This window comes from Gymnoscopelus braueri, assembly GCF_963280865.1.
Source record: "Gymnoscopelus braueri genome assembly, chromosome: 3".
In the NCBI taxonomy this organism is placed as follows: domain Eukaryota; kingdom Metazoa; phylum Chordata; class Actinopteri; order Myctophiformes; family Myctophidae; genus Gymnoscopelus; species Gymnoscopelus braueri.
This window is the reverse complement of record NC_137612.1, coordinates 58,762,702-58,787,701: the sequence shown is the minus strand read 5'-3', so window position 1 is coordinate 58,787,701 and position 25,000 is coordinate 58,762,702. Positions and strand designations below refer to the sequence as shown.

General features: G+C 40.9%; 2 protein-coding genes across 3 annotated transcripts in view; one reads left to right on the top strand and one right to left on the bottom strand.

Annotated features, from left to right (window-relative positions):
• Window positions 1–10,774: 10,774 nt before the first annotated feature.
• Window positions 10,775–17,092, bottom strand: snrpb (small nuclear ribonucleoprotein polypeptides B and B1). Of its 2 annotated transcripts, none has more exons than XM_080424003.1 (7): window positions 16,939–17,092; window positions 14,949–15,100; window positions 14,387–14,498; window positions 13,547–13,699; window positions 12,735–12,876; window positions 12,066–12,191; window positions 10,775–11,001 (listed from the first exon to the last, which is right to left on the bottom strand). In XM_080424003.1, the coding sequence occupies exons 1-7, from the start codon at window positions 16,939–16,941 to the stop codon at window positions 10,967–10,969; spliced, it is 723 nt and encodes a 240-aa protein (XP_080280129.1). In that variant the 5' UTR covers window positions 16,942–17,092; the 3' UTR covers window positions 10,775–10,966. The 2 variants fall into 2 exon arrangements, with proteins under 2 accessions (XP_080280129.1, XP_080280130.1); XM_080424004.1 differs by having other exon boundaries at window positions 12,747–12,876.
• Window positions 17,093–23,558: 6,466 nt separating this feature from the next.
• The window catches only part of LOC308082051 (E3 ubiquitin-protein ligase RNF182), a gene marked incomplete at both ends in the record, with an annotated part of 9,584 nt that continues 8,142 nt past the window's right edge, over window positions 23,559–25,000 (top strand). Inside the window, 2 exons of the mRNA XM_080423660.1 lie at window positions 23,559–23,635; window positions 24,136–24,248. Of these exons, the coding sequence (XP_080279786.1) occupies window positions 23,559–23,635; window positions 24,136–24,248 (190 nt within the window). The remainder of the gene's footprint in view (window positions 23,636–24,135; window positions 24,249–25,000) is intronic.

Genomic DNA, 25,000 nt, shown 5'->3' with positions numbered 1-25,000 from the left:
GTAATACTTTTATTATGAAGATTTGTTTTTATTATGAAGTAATACTTTTATTATTTCATTTTATTTTATTATTATGAAGCAATACTTTTATTAGTCAGGGTAACTTGTTTTACTACAATCAACTGCTGTGTGAAATATTAATATATTAATCATAAATATGTACATAAATATGTGAGATTTAATTTCAGACATATGTTTAAAAAATATGTTCTATAATCTTAACCATGTTGAAAATCCAGTCTGTATCTGAATATTAAGAGTATAACAATTATTGACATGTTTGTTTGGTATTTATTCATATTAATACAACTGTAAACTCATAATGTTTTTTCTGCTGTTGATGGTGCTTGAATATATATATATAAAAAAAAATGTTTTATCTAAAACTTCCTAAACATTTATTATGTTTTTACAACAATGTTACTCCTCAGACAGTTCTCTGTATGACATATAGATGGTGCTGATGGTCTACATATAGCTGTACATTGTGTGTTGTTATTATTTTATTAGTATTTATATGTATTTTTTAAGGATTGTACAGATTAAAACATTTAAAGTAAGAACTGGGTTCTGTGACATCTCTTCTTGAAGTGTGTTCTGCAAAAAAAAACACAAAAAATACCTTTTCATTTTCCTTTGGTTCATCGGAGTCCCTCAGGGCTTTATACTTGAATCTTTCTGTTTCAGCTCTACATCAAATATCTTCGCCGAAAGCAGCCGATCGACAAGCTTGTCGATCTGCTAAATCGACAAGCTTGTCGATTTAGCTAAAGTGGTTAACGGCAGAAGTGTCGGAAGAAAAATTAAATAGCAGATCTACAAGCTCACAAAGTGACGCATTGACACGTTGTGAGCTTGAAGATCTGCTATTTTTGAATGACCAAAGTATAAAATAGGGCTTAAGTGGTTAATGTATTATAATAATTTACAAAGTAACTGTAACTAAAGTTTTCAATTAATTGTTGTGGAGTAAAAAGCACAATATTTGTACTTTTTAACTAAAAATAAATTATCTTTTCAAATTGGGGTCCGTGGACAAATACATACATAGTTAGGGTTAGGATGCACAAACTTGGACACATCATCAGTGTTGTTACCTGGGGTCACTGTTTGTTTCGGGGGTTGGAACAGCCACCCTCCTCCAGGCGACCCGACCGAAGCTGATCAGACCAAGTGGCATGCTACTGCCCCCACTCTTACTCATAGAGACAGTCCTAATTAAGGGTTAGGGTTAGCCTGGCACTAGCCAGACCGACAACACAGATCCACTCACACATGGAACGTATGTGAGTGAAACCACGCCATCAGTCCGGCCGATGCCAGGCCAGGTTAGTTTAGATGTTGCAGCAGGTGTTGGCGACACTAGGAGGTTTTAGGCACTGTGGATTGCCTCCGGGCCTGGCTCCTCCTTCGTCTGACCAGAAGTCGGGGATTTTCTGTGCGTTGCGTCGTCGTTGCTGCAGAGCACAAACATCTCACTCTGCCTTGATGGATTAGACCCTCCCTGCAGGTTTCACCGAAGCCTGTAGCTTTTGTTTCTTCCTCATGGAAGAAGTGGTTTGGGCTGCCAACCCTCTCCACCCCGGGTCGCCGTCTCTCCGGCCGTCCTCTGTCTCTCCAAATGTCACCACACTCTTTGTGGTCGTCACCCAGTCTGTCAGTGGTACTCCCACTCCCAGAGTTTTTAGTTAATAAAACTGATGAACTGATGCACAAACTTGGACACATCATCAGTGTTGTTACCTGGAGTCACTGTGTCCAAGTGGCATGCTACTGCCCCCACTGTCTCTTGGGGGTAGTTAGAGACAGTGCTAATGACAGTGCTCATGCCTTGGCAGTGGAAGCTGTTCATGAACCTGGTGGTGTTGCTCTTGATACAGCAGTAGGCCTCCTTGCCCGGCCGCGGTCGTTGTAGGGGTTTGAACAGTTTGCGGCTGGGGTGATGCCTGTCCTTGATGATGGGCTGGGCTTTGACTACACACAACTTTTTGTACAGTTCCTGGAGTGCGGGGAGCTCGCCTCCCGTTATGCGCTCTGCCGATCGCATCACTCACTGTAGGTGACTTTTCTCTGGCAGTACAGTTTCCAACTGAGCCTTCAACTGAGCCGTTGTAGTACAGCCTGAGGATACAGTGTCCTACTCCGAACTTCTTCAGGCGGTGGAGCCAGTACAGTTGCTGCTGAGCCTTTTTCCTCACATGTGTAGTGTGTTTCTCCCAATTGAGCTCCTCCTCGATGTTTACTCAGAGGAACTTGAACTCGCTGACCCTTTCCACTGCAGCACCATCGATGAGGATGGGCGCCTGATCTCTCCGCGGCCTCCTGAAGTCCACGATCAGCTCCTTGGTCTTATCGACGTTAAGGGCGAGGTTGTTCTCCCGGCACCAGAGTGCCAGTGAGTTGATCTCATGATCTCTAGGGCAGACTCGTCATTGTTGACAATCCGACCTATCACTGTTGTGTCGTCCACATACTTTATGATGGTGTTGGAGTCTTGTGTGGCTGTGCAGTCATGCGTGTACAGGGAGTAGAGGAGAGGGCTAAGCACGCATCCCTGGGGGGCTCCAGTGTTGAGGGTCAGGGGGTCAGATGTGATGCTACCCATTCTCACCACCTGATGACGATTGGACAGGAAGTGTCCAAGTCAAGTTTCGCTGGGACAATGGTGTTGAATGCTGAGCTGAGCTGAAAAAATGGCTGCCATTGTTGAACAATTTCTTCAATAACTCTATAACAAGGCAAGCAAAACTGAAAAATAAAGTGTCTTTATCTATGTTCTAAGGGTCAGACAATGTGTGTAACATATTTTTTATGTAATTAGTGGTAAGTCTACTCCTAAATATGCAAATTAGAGGCCACCATCACAGAAAACTGTTTTGTACTCAAATAAGTGGTCCATATGCACCTCCCTTATTTTCTTCTCTTTTCTACTTATCTGTATTTTTGTGTGCACGTCAGACATTCAGACTTTCAGGGGCCCTGATTCAGCCCCTCTTTGACTATGCTTGCACCTCTTGGTACTCCAACATCTCGATGTCACTGAAGACTAAGCTTCAAACCTCCCAAAACAAACTGATACGGCTACTCCTCGGACTGGGGCCCATGACCCACCTTTCTCCCACCCATTTTGCCAGCCTAGGCTGGCTCAGGGTAGAAGACAGGGTTAAACAAGTAAAAATGGGATTGGTCTTCAAAATTGTAAATGCAAATTTGCCCGATATGCCCCCTATACCCGCATATCTGAGTAAATATCTCCAAAAAGTTAGCGACAACAACAGTCACAAAACTAGAGGGAGTTTTAACAACGATCTGGTACCACCCACCCATAAAACAAACATGGGCAAATTCTCCTTCTACAGCACTGCCACCCAGGTTTGGAATAGTCTAACCCCATCTCTCAAAAAGTGCAGTTCGCTAGGCTCATTTAAAACAACCCTGAAAATTCACCTTTCAGGAGGCCAAAAAAGGAGGTAGTACTATTTTCCTGTTAGACAGACGACCGCCCCCCCCCTTTTTTTCTCGTATAGCATTATATTTTTTTCCCCCTGCTTTTCTTATTTTTTGTTTGTACATAGTGTTATCTTTTTCTGTTTTTTTGTATTGATATTTGAACTGTGGTGATATATGACTATGAATTGAATACCAAGGACCTCATTGGAAACAAGACCGCAAGGACTTTTTTGAACAGACCTTTTAGACAAAGTATTTTAAATGTAACTGTGCTGTTTCAAATTTTTTGCCTAATAAAATATTCAATCAATCAATCAATTCAATATTTAGATATTTGATATTAATTTAATCTGTTGCAGGTGTTCATGCTACATACATACATACATACATACATACATACATACATACATACATACATACATACATACATACATACTACATACATACATACATACATACATACATACATACATACATACATACATACATACATACATACATACATACATACATACATACTACATACATACATACATACATACATACATACATACATACATACATACATACATACATACATACATACATACATACATACATACATACATACATACATACATACATACATACATACATACATACATACATACATACGATCAGCACCAAACTTGGCACAAACACTAGTCAGGGGTAATCCACCCGTAATCATGCCATGAAAGACAGTTCACTCAATGACCTGGTGACCTAAGATGACACATCGATGTAGTTTACAGCAGTTACTGGGAAGTAAGAGGTCAAGAACTTCCACAGAAAAGGGAGTTAGAATCTCAAGAAGGGGAAGTGTACCAGATTGCCTTAGTTATCATTATTAGGACATGTCCCCATGTAATAGGGTGGGTCTGCTCACTATTACATAAGTTACAAATCAGTATATCAGTTAATATGAGTTTGGTACCTCAATTGTTGTTTGTCAAACTTTTTGGGCTGACCCCATGTCCAGCTGACCTTTAGTCTAGTTATATCTCCCATCATCACTCTAAAGGGTAATGTTTCAACCAAACTGAAATGCAGATGTCCCTTGTTATTATTTTTTTTGCTGTTGTTAAAAAGGTTAAAGTATTATATTCTGATAGCAATCATTGCTACAGAGCGTTTGTTTGGTCACATGGGCCTGTCTCTCCAGCTCTTTAGTAAACAGAATATAGAACATTTTCAGGTAGGTGACAACATTTAAGCCAATCAGGAGAGAGCACTGAAAATGCATTTTCTGTTTAATAAAGAGCTAGAGAGACCTGGGAGACTCCTTTTACTGAACAAACATATCTATAGAATATCAGAATATAGAGCTACCTAACACTTATTTTAACCAAAGTAAATCACTTACCCTACCTTTAACATAAAACAATCATGATTAATTCCACATTTCTATTACAATAAACAATTCATTCCATCACTCATATAAGGATCAGATCACATCTCCTCCATTTCATTATCACACATTTTACACATATCTCTTCTAGTTAGTTTCATACTTCAGCATGATCGATACTGTTGTTGATTAAATTACATTATTCAAATAATCATAATTTTCATCATGTCCAGCATTGGATCTGCCACTCTGCTTCATTACAGTCAAGATCCTCTTTCTTGACTCCCCTGTGGTTTTGTAATGGCCAAGTACTTTTCCCATATGCGTGTGTGTCTGTATCACAGCATTCGTGCCTCACACCCAGTCTATGTGTGTGCGTGTGCCTGTGTGTATTGCAGCAGCGTCGTGCCCCCACACCCTAAGCAATCTATGTGTGTCTGGTAATATCTCTGCTATTTTCAAATGGATGAAATGTATAGGGCTGAAGTGGGTAATGTATGTTTTGTAATAATAATCAAAATCTACAAAGTAACTAGTAACTAAAGTTGTCAAATAATTGTAGTGGAGTAAAAAGCACAGTGTTTGCCTCTTGAGATGTAGTGGAGTAGAAGTAAAAGTACAGAAAATTGGAAAATAAAAATACCTCAAAAGTTTACTTAAGTACAGTACTTGAGTACATGTACTTAGTTACTTTACACCACTGCATTTAACCAACGAATTAAATCAACAATGATTCACCCTTTTTTAACCCTTTTGTCAAAATCATAGTACATAGAGTTCAGATAATTAAAATCATACTTTTGTCGGTGACAACAGATGAGGTGTTTAAAAAATTGAGCGCACTACAACAACACAGAGCCACAAGTCTCGACAATATCCCCTCCAAATTTCTAAAAGACTCAGCCGCCTCCATTGCTCCAATCATTACTCACATAATAAACCTCTCCATCAAACAGGGACGGGTCCCTAATGACTTAAAAAAAGCAAGGGTGACCCCTCTGTACAAAAAACGAAACCAATTAGACCCTGGCAACTACCGCCCTATTTCTATTCTTAGAGAAAAAATAGTCTATGAACAGGTCGTTAAGTATCTTGTGGAGAAAAATCTAATTTACAAATTCCAATCTGGTTTCAGAAAGAAACACTCCACTGACACATGCCTTCTCTATTTGAACGACTTTATCAGACAAGAGGTCGACAATGGCAAATTTTGCGGCATGGTCATGCTGGACCTCCAGAAGGCCTTTGACACCGTTAATTACCCAATTATGATCGATAAGCTTAAAGCAATAGGTTTTGATGATACATCGGTGAGCTGGATGAGATCCTACCTGGAAGGGAGGGAGCAAGTGGTGGATGTAAACGGCACCCAGTCCCATCCCCTCTCAGTGACTTGTGGTATTCCGCAAGGAAGTATACTAGGACCTTTACTGTTCCTGATATATGTGAACGATATGTCTTCAGCTTGCGACTGTAAACTGTTCCTGTTCGCAGATGACTCGGCTCTGCTGGTCTCGGACAGGGACAGGCTGCAGGTTGAGAAAACTCTCAGCACTGAACTCGGCACTATCCGTATCTGGCTCTCCGACAACAAACTATCATTACACCTGGGTAAAACTGAATCTATCCTCTTTGGGTCCAGTACTAACCTTAGCAAGGCTGAGAGTTTCACGATCAAAGCGGGTTATGATGTTATCACAAGAAAGGATGAAATTACCTACCTGGGTTCCATCTTGGAGGCAAACCTCTCGGGTGACGAAAGAGTGATCAAAAAGGTCAACCAAAGAACACGCTTTTTGTATAGGATTGGCCGTAGAATACTTTGAAGATTCTTGCAGGGGCCCTCATACAAGGTTATTACGATTATGCATGCTCCTCATGGTATCACAACACCACCAAGGCCTTAAAAACAAGGCTCCAAACATCCCAAAACAAACTAGTAAGGCTACTTCTTGGCCTCAATCACAAAACCCATCTAACCCCTGCTCATTTTGCTAGGATTGGATGGCTTAGGGTTGAGGACAGAGTACAGCAACTTACAATGGGCCTGGTCTTCAAGATACACCACAACATCCAGTCCATGATCATAACACCAGAGGCAGCTCCACGAATCATGTTCAACCCAGATTTGGCTCAACAAAGGGAATGAACTCGTTCTCATGCTATTCAACAAAAATGTGGAATGCCCTACCAAAAGGAGTAAAGGAGTGTAAAACCCAACTCACTTTCAAAACTGCCCTAAAGATACACCTTCAGGAGGCTGCAATTCGAAAATGGCCCCTGTCAAAGTCTTAACCTACCCCCCCCCCAACAAGAACCACAATAACTGCAGTAAACACACAACACAGTTTCATTTTTTGTTTCTGTAAAGCCTCCTTATTTTTATCAATTCTAGTTTGAGTTGTTTCGTTAATTTTAGTTAACTATAACAACCCTGTACATCATGGGTCTTCTACAGGGGGTCCGGGACGCGGGTCCTCAGAGTTACAACAGGGGGGCCGCCATATCTTTGTGAATTGTTTTTTTCTTTTTTCACATTAACCACTTGAACCCTAGTCATCCCTATTCTGGGGGAACATTTGCCAAAAAAATAGCCGATTTACAAGCTCACAAGTCACAACACGTCACAGGGCAACTCGTGGTGAGCTTGTAGATCGGCTATTTTCAGCAAAGAGGTTTGGTGTAGATGGGAAAAAAGGAGCAGGCCAAGTATAGAGCGATAGTATTGAGGGTTTAAATGGTTAAATGTCTGAAAATCCACTACCACTCCACTAGCATGAATGACATTATATTAACAGAAAAGATAATGTAAACAAACAAACAAAAACATGAATTGACACAACACTGGTGACTGTGCTTTCATGAAAAAGTTTAATCTGCAACACAATTTTATACAATATGTTCAGTTCTTGGACTGAATCACGTTGAAAACCCCTGGAGCAGTGGTGTAAAGTAGGGTCTTCAACCTTTTCAGGCCAGGGACCCCCAAACGGATGGGGAGATGGAGCAGGGACCCCCTACCTCGTAGGGTATAGGGGGGCTACCACATATATTGTATATTTATGTATACAATTGTGTTTTATATTGCCTGCTCCTATACGCACCTGCCCCAGTAGGTGTGCAAAATAAAAATTCTCTACAAAATATGTATAAACATATCATGTTATTGTGCATTGTGCCTCCATTTATCTGTTTGCTATGGATTCATTTTATGTTTAAAGACAATCAAACAACAATTTCGCGGACCTGCAGTACCTCCGCGGACCCCCTAGGGGTCACGGACCCCCTGTTGAAGACCTCTGAGTACTAGTACATTTACTCAAGTACTGTACTTAAGTACAATTTTGAGGTATTTTGACTTTACTGGAGTACTTCCAATTTTCTGTACTTTTACTTCTACTCCACTACATTTCAGAGGCAATAGTAGCCTACTTTTACTCCATTACAATTATTTGAAAACTTTATTTACTAGTTTCTTTGTAGATTTTGATTATTATTACAAAACATACATTAACCACTTCAGCCCTATATACATTTCAGCCATTTGAAAATAGCCGATCTACAAGCTCACAATGCATCGCCATGCAACACATTGTGAGCTTGTAGATCTGCTATTTTCAAAAGATTTGAAAACTTGTGAAATGGGACAAGAATGCATTATGAGTATTTTGATGCCAATACTTTTGTACTTTTACTCAAGTAAATTTTGATTACCGGACTTGTAACAGAGTATTTCTACATTGCAGTATTGATGCTTTTACTTAAGTAAAACAATGTAGCACTTTTCCCACAACTGCCCTGGAGTACCAACAACTGCAGTAGTACACCAATGTGGCCAGAGGAGGGCAGAGTGACTCCACAGATGGAAGTAGTACTCTGATATACTGTAGGCCTATCCGCATGAGAGTAGATTTGTGTTCAACTTTTGTTTTCTAAGTAGCAAAAATATAAAACAGGTGTAAAGTGGTTCAACTGATGTAGATGCTATATTAACTCATTTAGCTGGGGACCCCTGGAACCCCCTCAAGGACCCCTGGCCTGGACCCCTATTTGAGAACCACTGGTCTATGGGGTTAGATGTGAGTGAACAGGGGGGCAAGGCCCAGCACAGAGCCCTGAGGGATCCCCAGGGACACGCAACCCTATCCAGTATCTATAGGGTCATTATTATTGTTCTTAAAACAATAACAAAAATCACAAACTGTAATAAAACTATTAGAAACCAAAGACCAAAGCTGTAATGAAAGTAAACCATTATGAAAAAGTCATATCTAACCACTAAAACCCTATAATATACCTAGTTGACCTCTGTACTAGTTTAGTTTAGTTGAAAAGTTATAACAAAAGTTATAACAAATGGAGGATATAACACTATAAAGTCCAGGACAAATTCCCAAGGCGGTCCTCTAACAAGTACAAGTCATAACATACAGTATGTGACATTAAATACATATTTCAGACAAGAAAGCACACCCAAAACCCAACTCTTCAGGATAGCCTTTTTAAATGGTAAATGGTGCATTTATACTGTATAGCGCTTTTATCCAAAGCGCTTTACATAGATTGTGCATTACATTCACCCAGTCACACACACCGATGGCGGAGGAAACCATGTAAGGCACCAACCTGCTCATCGGGAGCAATTAGGGGTTCAGCATCTTGCTCAAGGACACTTCGACACTAACTCTGGGGGAGCCCGGGATCAAACTGGAAACCTCAAGGCTTCCATCCGGCCGCTCTACCCCTGAGCCACTGCTGCCCTTTTTAATGCTGTATCTGTATTTGTTTGTTGATGCCATTTGATTTTAACTGGATGCACTAAACTAAATGTTGTATGTTCCATACAGTGACAATAAACATCTTATATTCCCTTTCCCAGCTGAGGTCGAGTTAAGATGTCCCCCCAACCCATGCTTAACCTTTTATCGATTTTAATCAGTACTTTTTAGTTAATATAGTTGGCTCCTTTTATTTTATGTAAAGATACTTTGGGTACTTAAAAAAGTGCTATATAAATCTGAGCTATTAAGAAAACATTACATTTAAACTGACATTAATTCAACAGCACTTCCTATCCTAAAAAACTTACTGGAACCTTTTCCAAAAAAAAAACAAGATGTTGGTGTTTAAATGTCTGCAGGTTGGAATTCAATCTGAAACATCCAGGTTGCTCCATAAGCCCTGGTGTAGGTGAAAGAACCCTTCCCCACTTAACCTTTAGATTTAAGACACATACAACACTAGCTCTGTGGTACATGCTGTGTGTTCCAAACCAGAGTTAAGACATGTTTCAGGAAACTAGGATCCTCTCTGTATAATGTTTTGTGGACCATGGTCAGTCATGGACTCACCTCTTCAGACTACACCTCAGCACTTGACCTAGCCTTGACGACCACGCAGTTTAATGCAAAGGTTAAAATATAACTTTGATAGCATGTCTTTCAAACATGCTAGGTTCATTTGTTGACCTGGAATCCTATAGTTTGTATAATTTCAATGTACACATTTATTTTTTGATATACCCTTTACTTTAGACTGATGCTAGGTTCTTGTGTTCCTAGTTTACTGAGGCGCTACACTGTCTCTGCATTTGAGTGCATGTGTCACTCTAGAGCATCTGATAAATGCCTACGTTGTAAATTGTCATGGTCATTCTTGCCAAGTTGACCCCATGTTCCACTTTTAGACAGTTTAGAGCGCTCAATTGGCTCATCTCAACATAGGTTCTCAGACCCAAACCTAATTTATGACTCTAATAACTATTCTGTGCCAACAGCCTCTTAACCTTGAGTGGCTTCGTGACAAAATGCGTTACTAGTTCTGCTTGTAGTCCCTCTAGTCTACACCAAATCTCCTCACTCAAAATAGCAGATCTACAAGTTGTGAGCTTGTTGATACATTTTATCCGTTAAAAACATTAACATGTTTAATAACCATGAACTAAACCCAGTAAACTCAGGTTGACACTTTATTCTCCATGTCATCAAACAATAACGTCAAAACAAGACAGTCCTTCTGAAATTACATCGTCCAAACTTTATTACAAAAACAAAAATATTAGAAATACAAAAAGGTTTTAAACTATACACAGCCCGTTAGCTGGCTGGCTCACGCAGGGTGTGTGTGTGTGTTGGGGGGGGGGGTTCCTCAGGGGCGGGGTGGTCTCATCCCAGGAGGTGGCCCTGTAAAGAACACATTATCATCATTATTTAAAACATTGAGACACAGCAGACACAGATATACAAGCTATAACATCTGCTATTTTTTTTTAATCGTGGAAATCTTTGAATATATAGATTATTATTTTTTAATTTGTTGCCTAAGGTCCTATTGATCAACAACACTGATCTGACAGTGTGATTCAACCTATTCTGGATCAGGGCCCACTTGAAAATGTCACATGCATTTGCGGTCCACCCATCTGACCCCTTGGTTGCTGTGTTAAGTGGTCGGATGGGTGGGCTGTGTGCATTTTTAGAGAATCTTATGATCAATCAATCGATTGTGTAACAATGTGAAACATGGATTATAATTCCATGTGTTATACAGAAGAGCAGCACTGGAGCTTTTTAAACCCATTGAAGCAGGGAACGCATGTGTCATTTTAGATTTCTCTGGCTATTCAAAAATAGCAGATATACAAGCTCATAGCCCGGCACGAGAGCTTGTAGATCTGCCATTTTTGAAAAATCGTGAACATTTGTGCAAATCTTTGAATATATATTTTTCAAAGCGAACATTTGTAAAATTTTTGTTCCAAGGACGCCCCAGAGGCAAAGATTTGAGTTCCAAATGTTCGCTTTAAAAAATATATACTATATGCACGATTTTTTTTAAATAGCAGATCTACAAGCTCATAGCTCGGGCGCACTATGAGCTTGTAGATCTGCCATTTTTTTAATAGACAAAGAAATCTAAAAATGACAGAGACGTGTTCCCAGATGGAATGGGTGAATCTTAAATAAACCATTATCAATAAATAAATGGATCAGAGCTGAGATCAGTTCAACGCTTCAGAGCTTTTATTTTCATCGCTGCCCTGCACCGACAGTGATCTGTCAGGTGGGGGCGCTACAATTCGGCCTTTTGTTTACATCACTTCTCAGCAGCCAAACACGGTTATCATCAAGAAAATGTTTGTGTTTTATGGGGTCCCCCATTTCAATATCCTCATGGCCCACCGGTGGGCCCCGAGAACCACAGGTTGAGAACCACCGTTTTAAAGAACAGATCTAACAGTCCTCACCTCTCATGCCGGGGGGTGGTGGCCTCATGCCGGGAGGGGGCATTCCCATTGGTGCACCTCGACCAGGAGGCATTCCCATTGGTGGACCCATGGGTGGACGCATGCCGGGGGGCGGGCCCATCATACCTGAGGTGGAGGGAAAAAGTTATTTTCAAAATGATTTTTTTTTTAAAGTAACAATGTGAAACATGGATTATAATTCCAGTGTTGATAATACAGAAAAGCAGCACTGGAACTTTTTACACTTAATCCAAAATAAGTATAAATAAATAAATCTATAAAAGGATCAGAGCTGAGATCAGTTCAACGCTTCAAAGGTTTTATTTTCATCGCTGCCCTGCACTAACAGTGATCTGTCAGCTGGGGGCGCTACAATTCGGCCTTTTGTTTACATCACTTCTCAGCACCTAAACACTGTAAATACGCTGTCCTAGAAAACTGTATATTATTCATTCTCCTACAAGACTGTATCATAATAGTTTTATTACATAGTACAGCGTTTCACACTTTCAGTTTCATGTCAATGACCCCCAAATGTATATTTGGCCACTGATCCCTGATTGTGCCAGGTGCACCCATACAAGATTTGTGTTGTCACTTTTTTTAAATAGCCGATCTACAAGCTCACAATGAGTCTGTGTGAGAAAAAAAACTTCAGTCTCTGATTACCTGGACCCATACCTGGGGGCGGGGCTCCGCGGCCCATAGGGGGCGGTCCTCCTCTACCAGGGGGGTACTGGGTGGGCGCCCCGGCGATACTGGCACCCGCTGCTGCCGCGGCAACCGTCCCACGGCCCTGAGGGGTCATCACCTAGGAGACGACAGGAATGGAATTGAAATTTCAAGACCCCAATTTGACTGTTAATTTAAATCTGAGCGTGTACAACCAAATGGACCATTTGTACCAGTCTGTACACAGTGTACACACACACACCGCAAGTAGGAAAAACTCACTGCAATTCAAAGAAGCCACAATTCAAAGAAACCGCAATTCATTCAGTAATTGTCCAAAAATGACAGGGAAGTTGATTTATTTCATTACTAGAGTCTACAATCTAGCATTTTGATGCATTATTTATGTTTATGTCAAGCATGTCTACCTCTATCAACATGTCTGTCTATGTCTATCAACATGTCAATGTATGCATTGATTTTAGATCAATGAAAGGATCATTTTCCTAATTATTCCCCGTTGCTGAGATCAGTTCAACGCTTCAAAGGTTTTATTTTCATCGCTGCCCTGCACCGACAGTGATCTGTCAGCTGGGGGCGCTACAATTCGGCCTTTTGTTTACATCACTTCTCAGCACCAAACACGGTTAGTATTGCACATTCTATTATAAACAATGTCAATAAGCTAAATAAAATATCATGACTGAAAATGTTTATTAGAATTATTTTTTTTCTTCTGGGTTTGTTATGGTAGACCTGACAGCTTTGTTCTCAGGTCAGAGATTGTGTAGCATTCAGCCGTTATTTACCTGTTGACTGGGTCCTCCCACTCCTCTGACGGGCCCAGCCAGCCCAGCGGGGGCCTGGGGCATGGGAGCCCCGGCTGGGACCCCCCGTCCTGCCGCTCTGCCTACGCCCGGACCCCCTGCAACTCCTGCTAGAGGCACACGAGCTATACCAGTCTGAAATAAACAACACCACATTGTCATTTACATGTTTACACCTTCAGTCATGTATACACACAGTCATTACCCATCTATATACTTAACCCATTAAGACCAGGAACGCATAGTGTCATTTTAGATTTCTTTGGCTATTCAGAAATAGCAGATATACAAGCTCATTGCCGCGCTATGAGCTTGTAGATCTGCTATTTATGAAATAAAATCATGAAAATGTGCACAAATATGAATATCTAAAGATTTTTTACTCAAATATTTGCTTCTGGGGGTCCCTGGAACAAAATATTTTGGGATGGGGGTCCGTGGCCAAATACATATCATTTTGGGTGGTCCTTGACATGAAAAGTTTGGAAACCACTGATATAACCGTTAGGATTTAGAAGACATTTGTAGAATACCCAGAAGCAAAGATTTGAGTTAAAAATGTTAGCTTAAAAAAAGATTTGCACACATTTTCACGACTTAAAGATAATAGCAGCTGTACCGAGGTACCGACAGCAACGATAGACGCATGTACACATTAATTTCTTTTGCATTTCATATCAAGAAATCAACACCGTCAAAATCACTAAACAGTAACTATTAACAACCAATATCATTCAATACTCGTTTAGGTACCGATATGAAACAAAAAAATATATAATAAATTATGATTAATCTTGAAAAGAACCAATCTTCTTGACGTACGTCTTTAGGGGGCGGTCCTTCTACTGTCATGGAAACCAGGTTCTCTCCTCTCAGAAGGACCAATCCCAAAACCCTCTTCTCCTCTCGCTCCGGTTGTTTAGAGTTCTTAGGCCTGAAAACACACACACGTTTGTATTACTATACTTGTGAGGACCTCCACATTTCAGGAAAGCCTTAAAAAGAGCAGATCTACAAGCTCACAATGCGTCGCATTGTGAGCTTGTACTTATGCTGTTTTTCTGTGAGACGCAACTAAGTATAAACCAGGCATATAACATGATTACTACGTTTCCTGTTGCTGAGATCAGTTTAACGCTTCAGGGGTTTTATTTTCATCGCTGCCCTTCACCAACAGTGACGTGTCAGCTGGGGGAGCTAATTCGGCCTTTTATTTCATCACTTCTCAGCACCCAAACGACATGGCATTACAATATTACCGTCACAATATAGAGCTATTTAACACTTATTTTACCAAAGACATCACTTACTACATCTTTAATCTCCCAGCTCTAAAACCAGTGCTAGAACATTTTAGAACGTTCAGGTTTTAGTTGGAACCTACTTGATCTTCCTGAACTCGTCGCAGTCACAGAGGATGAGGTTCATGTGTTTATCGAAGGCCTTGAAGGTTCCGATGAAGATGCGACCGTCCTGCAGGATGCACCGCATCCTGAAGTCGATGTGCTGCAGCATCTTGCTGCTCTTACCCACCGTCTGAAAACACAGCAATACAGGGTTAACAAAAACCTGTGTAACACCCTGATACATAACAATAGAAGGTTAACTAAACCTGTATAACACTCTGATACATAATACAAGGTTAACTAAACCTGTGTAACACCCTGATACATAACAATACAAGGTTAGCTAAACCTGTACAACACCCTGATACATAACAATACACGGTTAGCTAAACCTGTACAACACCCTGATACATAACAATAAACGGTTAACTAAACCTGTGTAACACCCTTATGCATAATACAAGGTTAACAAAAACCTGTGCAAAACCTTGATACACGGTTAACAAAAACCTGTGTAACTGTAACACTGTCTTTAAACAGGTCACACAGTTTTATAGGTGTGAAGAAGTTGGTGAAATTACAATCACAATCAAGTGTATCACATAGAGATGTACCTACATACAACACTTGTGTATCGGTCGATACAGAGTAGCGATCCCATATCAGTGTGTAATTTAAAAAACTCTAGGACAGTGGTTCTCAAAGTGGGGTGCAGGGACCAGCTAGGTTCCTTGGGGGGGGGGTCCAAATGGCCCTTTACAGGTCTGTAACTCCAACAAATGGAACCAAATGAACCCGTAAGAGTCCAAAAGATTCCATTTATACACGCTCAGAGTTAGTTATAGGGGTCCATGAAATTAAAAGGTTTGAGAACCACCATCTAGTAGGAAAAAATACAAATTCCATGAAGAATTCTCGCAGATACCAGCATCTGCATCGGAACAACTCTAGTATCACACCCTTTGCAAACTAACTCACTCTTATAAACCTGTATGTGTGAACAAAGACTACATACTGTGTGTTTTATCTGGGCTGCACAAATGTTCAAATGTATCCACAAATGTCTCAACTTTTACTGCTTTCCACTGTGTTGTCATGATGGAATATGCTGTACATGACTGTGATTACTTTACAGGGGCAAGTGTGTTCAATTACATTAGATCAGTGGTTCCCAAACTTTAGCTCAACCAAAAGAGAAATTGGATGTTTGTACACCTCTCAGAGTTACAGACCCATAAGGGTCCATAAAATCAGCTAGGGACCCCCTGAAACTCCCTCAAGGACCCCTGGGGGTCCCCGGACCCCACTTTGAGAACCAATGCATTAGATAGCTACAACTAGCAGTAAGCTAACCAAACACAAACACTACAGCGTCCAACAGCCTTACATCATTTAAACACCAAATATGCACTCGCCATGAGATGAGGGTCTTTACGGGTCTATGTGGTTCCATGCGTTACTCTCAAGAGTGAACACCGAGTTTAAACATCACACATTGTATTCTGTGCTAGCATTAGCCGCTAATGCTAACCAACACAAACAGTGTTACATCATGAAGCACCGAACACCGTTTCAACAGGAACCAATACGGACCAGTGATTAATACATAATATTAATTACATGAAGTAATATTCATGCAATGTTTAGGACAATAAATGAATACGTTAGATTAAGGCTTGAATGAATGAACGTCACTGAAACGTTTGTCTGAAGAGGCGACATTAATACATGTTTCTATAATAATGTCCCGGACAAGCGTTAATGTCGAGCCCTGCATGTTTATATAAAACAGATATAATAAGGCTAAAAAGAAGTGAACAGTTAACGAGAGGCTAATTAATGTAACGTCATGTTTAAAACACACTTGGAATGAATGAGTTTACAGCATGAATGAATCATGGACGTCGCTGCAACGTTTGTCTGAAGAAGCGTCGCCATGAATTAACGATAAAAAACGTTTTCTAAATAAAAAATAACACCACCAATGAACATGAGCCGCACAATAAACACTTGTATTAATCATCTCACCATGTTTGCAGATCAGATGGCTCCAATTCTCATCAGATTTTAATCGGATGCGAGTGTTACAAAAATTGACCCGCGAGCGATGCCGCCAAGTCTGTTCTTCTTCTTCTTTACACTGCTAGAGAGGAAATGACGTCAGTGGGCACGGACACGGAGTGTGTTGGTGCACCGGGCTCGACATTCCTTCACACTGTAAACTTTTCACTATGGTTCCGCTTTATATAGTCTCGCGTGGCCAGACTGTTGCCTCCCACAATGTGGAATAGTTGTCTGGCTACGCAAGACTACGTTTTATATAATAATAACATAATAATACTACAACTAATAATAATAATAATCAGTGGTGGAAAAAGTACTCTAATATTTTACTTAAGTAAAAGTACCAATACTGCAATGTAAAAAAAGTAAATGGAATTCAAAATTTACTAGAGTACAAAAGTATTATCAAAATGTACTTAAAGTTTCAAAAGTAAAAGTAATCGTTATGCAAGTTTTCAAACTATAACATTCATAAAAAATCCTTTGAAAATAGCAGATCCACAAGCTCACAATGCGTCACATCGCGACGCACTGTGAGCTTGTAGATCGGCTATTTTAAAATGGCTGAAATGTATATAGGGATGAAGTGGTTAATGTATGTTTTGTAATAATAATAAAAATCTACTAAATAGTAACTGAAGTTTTCAAATAATTGTAGTGGAGTAAAAGTATAATATTTGCCTCTGAAATGTAGTGGAGTAGAAGTAAAAGTACAGAAAATTGGAAATACTCCAGTAAGGTAAAAAATACCTCAAAATTGTACCTAAGTACAGTACTTGAGTAAATGTACTTAGTTATTTTACACCACTGCGCATCGCATACTGTACATCAACAGTTTAAAAAAAAAAAATTAGGTTAAGACTTTGACAGGGGCCAGTTTGGAATTGCAGCCTCCTGAAGGTGTCTCTTTAGGGCAGTTTTAAAAGTGAGTAGGGTTTTACACTCCTTTACTCCTTTTGGTAGGGCATTCCACATTTTTGTTGAATAGCATGAGAACGAGTTCATTCCCTTTGTTGAGACAAATCTGGGTTGAACATGATTCGTGGAGCTGCCTCTGGTGTTATGATCGTGGACTTCATTTAAGTTTTGGAAGTATTTTGACAGGTACTGGGGTATCAATGTTGTGTCGTATCTTGTAGACCAGGCCCATTGCAAGTTACTGTACTCTGTCCTCAACCCTGAGCCATCCAATCCTAGCAAAATGAGCAGGGGTTAGATGGGTTGTGCGGTTGAGGCCAAGAAGTACCCGTACTAGTTTGTTTTGGGATGTTTGGAGCCTGGTTTTTAAGGCCTTGGTGGTGTTGTGATACCATGAGGAGCATGCATAATCGAAATGACCTTGTATGAGGGCCCCTGCAAGAATCTTCAAAGTATTCTTACTGACTAGAGGGGAGATCCTATACAAAAAGCATGTTATTTGGTTGACCTTTTTGACCACTCTTTCGGCCATTTTGTCACCGGAGAGGTTTGCCTCCAAGATGGAACCCAGGTCGGTAATTTCCTCCTTTCTTGTGATAACATCATCACCCACTTTGATCGTGAAACTCTCAGCCTTGTTAAGGTTAGCACTAGACCCAAAGAGAATGGATTCAGTTTTTCCCAGGTGTAATGATAGTTTGTTGTCAGCGAGCCAGATGTGGATCGTGTCGACTCTGTCGAGTTCAGAGCTGAGAGTTTTCTCAACCTGCAGCCTGTCCCTGTCCGAGACCAGAAGAGCTGAGTCATCTGCGAACAGGAACAGTTTGCAGTCGCAAGCTGAAGACATATCGTTCACATATATTAGGAACAGTAAAGGTCCTAGTATGCTTCCTTGCGGAACTCCACACGTCACTGGGGGGGGGGGCTGGGTTCTGTTTACTTCCACCACTTGTTCCCTCCCCTCCAGATAGGATCTCATCCAGCTTGCTGACATATCATCAAAACCTATTGCAGAACCATATAGGACTGGACAGGTCAACACCCTATAGATCCATTCCACTGAATAACCCTAACATACCATACCAGCGCTAATGGCTACCAAACCAGCCTAATGGCTTGTTTCAAATGGGGTCCCCATACTCAAATCATAGTGACAGACAGTACTGTATACACTACTATGCAGAACATCATATAAACAGTTTACAACATGAAAATGAACCATACATAGAACCATAACGTACCATGCATACATTATGAACCATATACCATACATACATTATGAACCATACATAGAACCATAACATACCATACCATTGTTATAGAATGTATTCTTGCTAAAATTATGTGTCACATTATCTGGACATATAAGTGTGGACCAGCCTGAGAATAGGTGTTACCTCTCTTCATTATATTTGCATTCTATACTGTCTGCTGAGGGGCTTTCAACTTGCCATTGTTGTCTCTGCATATAGTTATCTACCTATCTCAGTCTTCACCGACACCCAACTCTTTTGATGAAGAACTGTAGACATTGAAATGAGACCTTTTGTTTACCATTAAAACAGTATGGTTCCATTGTAACTAGAGTGTGATTTGGGCTGGGGGGCGGACTGTCTGGTCATGTCACAGCCTTCACTCCTCCTCCCTTGAGCCGAGGTGAAAAAGTACTCACATTCTTTACTTAAGTAAAAGTATCAATACTGCAATGTAGTAAAAGTCCGGAATTAAAAATGTACTTGAGGGAAAATACTAAAGTATTGGTATCAAAATGTACCAAAAAGTACCAAAAGTAGAAAGTACTCATTATGCAGAATGTCCCATTTTACAAGTTTTCAAATGTATAGAAATCATTTGAAAATAGCAGATCTACAAGCTCACAATGCGTCGCTATGGTATTTTCAAATGGCCGAAATGTATAGGGCTGAAATGGTTAATGTATGTTTTGTAATAATAATCAAAGTAACTAGTAAGTATCTACAAAGTGACTGTAAAGTTTTCAAATAATTGTACAATATTTGCCTCTGAGATGTAGTGGAGTAGAAGTAAAAGTACATTTTTTTTTACTTAAGTACAGTTACTTGAGGTACTTGTACTTAGTTACTTTACACCACTGCCTTTGAGTGAAGAGTATAAGAATGTATCTCATTGTTCTGGAGACTCTATCATCTCTGTCTCAAGGGATCCCTATCAAATTAAATTAATGTCTCATCACATCTTGGAACTTAGAAGTTATAAGTAATTTATGCCACGACAACACCATACATTATGAACCATACATAGAACCATATGAACCATACATAGAACCATACCATACATTATATGAACCATACATAGAACCATACCATACATTATGAACCATATACCATACATTATGAACCATACATAGAACCATACCATACATTATGAACTATACATAGAACCATACCATACATTATGAACCATACATAGAACCATAACATACCATACCATACTATACCATACGTTCTGTGCATTGGTTAATTGTTTATGTATTAATTCCATAAATGAATTAACTCAGTAAACTCACTTATTTTGACAGTATTATTATAATATAATATCCTGGGTTATTTGTCACTGCGCGCGCGTGCATGTGTGTGTGTGTGTGTGTGTGTGTGTGTGTGTGTGTGTGTGTGTGTGTGTGTGTGTGTGTGTTTGCATGCGTGTGTGTGTGTGTGTGTAGTGTGTGTTTTGCATGCGTGCATGCTTTTGTGTGTGCGTGTGCATGTGATGAGTGTGCATGTGGCATGTGTGCGTGCGTGCCTGTGTGTGTGTTCATGTGCCAGACAGGCCCCTCCCACACTCCTCCTTCTCCATGGCACGGCTCGTTGTCACGGTAACCATGGGAGAGCTGTGATTGTGATGCTGAACGGTGTGTGTGTGTGTGTGTGTGTGTGTGTGTGTGTGTGTGTGTGTGTGTGTGTGTGTGTGTGTGTGTGTCCGTGCGCGCGCGCGTGTGTGTGTTTTTTCTCTGCAGTGAGGGGGGTGGGGGGGTTGGAGGACAGATGGAAGAGCGAACAGAGCGGTGACTCACTGACAAACACACACACATAAACACACACGCACACACACCGAGACAGACGCTCTGAACCGACCCACGGACAGACAGACAGACAGACAGACAGACAGACAAGGTGAACAGACAGATAGGAAGATGTGATGGAGACAATGTCAGCGGTCCAACGGTCTGTCTGTCTCTCTGCCTGTCTCCCTGCTCCGCTGAGAAGAAAACAGCATCACAAGGACATTCAGACTAATGGCACATCATCATTATTATTATTTTTTTTTTTTTTAATAACCACAGATCTGCAAGCAGGTGAGTGCACTGTTGCTGCTGTCGCAAATAGGCTACTGCAGTGTTTCTGATGCACACAAACACACACGCACACACACACACACGCACGCGCGCGCGCACACGCAGCAAGTGCTACTGCATAGTGAGCATAGATTGTCACTGTATTCATATTGGATGGATTCTATACATCTAATGACACACATACTGTAGCATTTAGCAGTTTGTGTGTGTAAGTGTGTGTGTGTGTGTGTGTGTGTGTGTGTGTGTGTGTGTGTGTGTGTGTGTGTGTGTGTGTGTGTGTGTGTGTGTGTGTGTGTGTGTGCGTGCGTGCGTGCGTGCGTGCGTGCGTGCGTGCGTGCGTGCGTGCGTGTGCTTCAACAGGTCACATTGTGTATTCAACAGATAAACGAATGTCATTCACATAAATGTATCATTACAGCTGCTACTAATGTTGTCATGTAAGCTATAGGGTCACCAACTGTCCCTTGAGATACGGAATCGTCCCTTATTTGTAAACTAAAATAAGTGTCCCTATTGAACTGAGGGACACACTTTGTTCCTTATTTTTTGGAATCTATCAGTGACACACATCTTACAAGTTCAAACAGCTCATATAATACAGGTCGTTAAACACTTAAACCCTCTAGGCTTAGTAAACTGAACTGGAGTTGTCTCTGTACTTGGACCACTTTTTTCCCATGTGGTTAATATAATAATACAAAAACTGTACATATATACAGTGAGTGACACTGAATTTCAGGTAGTTGGCAACATTTTTAACACAGATCTTTGCTTCTGGAGGTCCCTGGCACAAAACATATTTGAGATGGGAGTCCGCAGCCAAATACATATCAATTTGGGGGTCCTTGACTTAAAAAAGTCTGAGAACCACTGACTTATAGCACAGCTATCAGGGACATTGTCACATGATGGGCTGGGAGAACAGAAAGCAGTTCAGAGCGGAGTAGCGTTTTGGATTTCATGTAAACAATGTTTCTTACTATAAGCAAATGGAGAATGTATTGATGCCTGCAATGTTCCAACCATTATTCTGACTGCAGATTCAAGTACACAGTTGTTCCTTTGATGAACTTTTTGTTTTCAAATATGCTTTGTATGGTCCTGTTTTTTGAAGATGCACCATTTATTATCAGTCCTCATGAGGGGATTATTAAGGCTAGGCAATTTTCAATCTGATGGCGGTTATTTGCAGAATAAATGATTTTCCCTCTTCTTTGATGGTGATATCATATATTCACACCCCTCGACCCCACTTTGAGAACCAATGCTCTAGTGCAGAGGTTTTCAACTGGTGGTCCGTGGACCACTGGTGGTCTGTAAAGGTATTTCATGTGGTCCCTGGTCACATGCACCATTCAGTCTCCCACTAAAGCTGCAGAGGAACCCTTACTCAAACCTTTTCATGTTAAGGACACCCAATTTAATACTCTCTGTATTTGTCTGCAGACCTATACGCAATGTCCCTGGTTTTGTTTCTGTTCATCATTTTAATTTGTTTTATTTTGGAGAAACTTAGTAATTAGTAAAATGTCAAGCTTTACTAAGAGGATCAGCTCATTGTCCACAGACTCTTTCAAGAGACTTATGAAACACAGTCCCTTGTGAGGTTCTGGATGAGTTTTCAGACAGCAAAAGCTAAATGTAATTTACCTTTTGTAACGATGTATCTCTGTGAGAGTGGTATTGCCACAGTGAAGAATATTAGTATGATATAACAGTATTATGTACAGGGGAGCCAGAAACTGACATGAGACTCTGTCCCTGACCACCACTTTAGCCAAGAAGAGACAGACATGGACCACCTGTAATCATGCCATGGACCATTAGTGGTCCATGGACCACTACTTGAGAACCACTGCACTAAATAACCTGCAGGTGGCCTAAGATGACAAGTCATTGAAGTCAGTTACTGAAGTCTGAGGTCAAGAAATGCCACAGAAAAGGGAGTTAGAATCTCAAGAAGGGAAAGTGTCATCATTGGAAATGTGGCAATTTAATAGCATGTGTTTGCTCACTCATAAATGTTACAAATCAGTATTGTATCAGTTAACAGGAGATTAATATGGAAGGTTGGATAAAGTAAGAGGAATAGATCAGTGGTTGGTTCTCAACCTTTTTTGAGCTCTGGACCACTAGTTTCAAGCAATCTTCAAGGACCACCCCAAAATTATTCACATTATTTCAAGATTGTTTTGAAAATAGCCAATGTATTATAGGGTTTAAAATGGCTAAATTGATGCTATGTATTAACTTATTTTGCTGGGGACCCTTTAGAACCCCCTCAAGGACCCCTGGGGGTCCCCGGACCCCACTTTACTGAACACTTGTCCACAGCATGGACAGAGGAAAGCTGAGACAGTGTGGGTGGGACAGACAACAGGACAGTGTAGGAGAAACAGACAGCAGGACAGTGTAGGAGAAACAGACAGCAGGACAGTGTAGGAGAAACAGACAGCAGGACAGTGTAGGAGAGACAGACAGTAGGATAGCTGAGAGGGAGACAATGTAGGAGAGACATACAGTAAGACAGCTGAGAGGGAGACAGTGTAGGAGAGACAGACAGTAGGACAGCTGAGAGGGAGACAGTGTAGGAGAGACATACAGTAAGACAGCTGAGAGGGAGACAGTGTAGGAGAGACAGACAGTAGGACAGCTGAGAGGGAGACAGTGTAGGAGAGACAGACAGTAGGATAGCTGAGAGGGAGACAGTGTAGGAGAGACAGACAGTAGGACAGCTGAGAGGGAGACAGTGTAGGAGAGACAGACAGTAGGACAGCTGAGAGGGAGACAGTGTAGGAGAGACAGACAGTAGGACAGCTGAGAGGGAGACAGTGTAGGAGAGACAGACAGTAGGACAGCTGAGAGGGAGACAGAGTGGTTTGATCTGATTGTGTTGTGTTGTGTGTTGACAGGAACCTGCTCAGATCCCCAGTGGACCACAGAACCCTGGAGAACATCCACAATCATCTGTTCTGCAGTTCTCCGCAGTGGAACAGAGAGTCTTTAGAACATCTGTGGAGCTTCTGTAGTTCTATGGTGACCTGAGAAGATCTGCAGCTCTCCTGGAATCTCAAACAACTTGGGGCTGTTCTAAGGACCTTCCAGTACAGTCATTACATCACCCACAGAGAGAGAGAGAGGGAGAGGGAGAGAGAGAGAGAGAGAGAGAGAAAGAAAGAGAGAGAGAGAGAGAGAGAGAGAGAGAGAGAGAGAGAGAGAGAGAGAGAGAGAGAGAGAGAGATGTAGTAGATAGAAGGATGGATGGACAGATGGCAGGATGGCGTAATGGAGGGATGACATCATAGTGGATTGATGACATCACAGCTGGAGGCCAATGGGAGAGCAGGGATGGAAACGAAACAAGACGATTGGATGTAAAAAACAAAACAAAAAAAACATCAACTTCCTCCTAAACAGGAAACAGCATTTCCCTTAAAACTGCTTTTCATGGGATGTAACAGTGATATCTGCTGGAGAGACTATCGATCCACGTGTGAACTGTGTGAACTTATGCTGTGCAACTGTCCTCTGTGTGTCGTATTGTGTAGAATGTGTTGTTGTAACTCATGCTGAACGCAGAGAGAGGACTGCCAAATGTAACTTTAAGTGTTTTTTAATCAGGGCTTCTGAAACATATCAAACATCCTTAATAAGTCAATGTGAACGAACCGCCGTGCTGTGTAGCGTTTATTATTGTTATTAATACTCTTTATGTGCCATAACAATAACAATAAGAGCTTGTCTGTGAAACTGACCATACGTGTTCATAATCAGGGA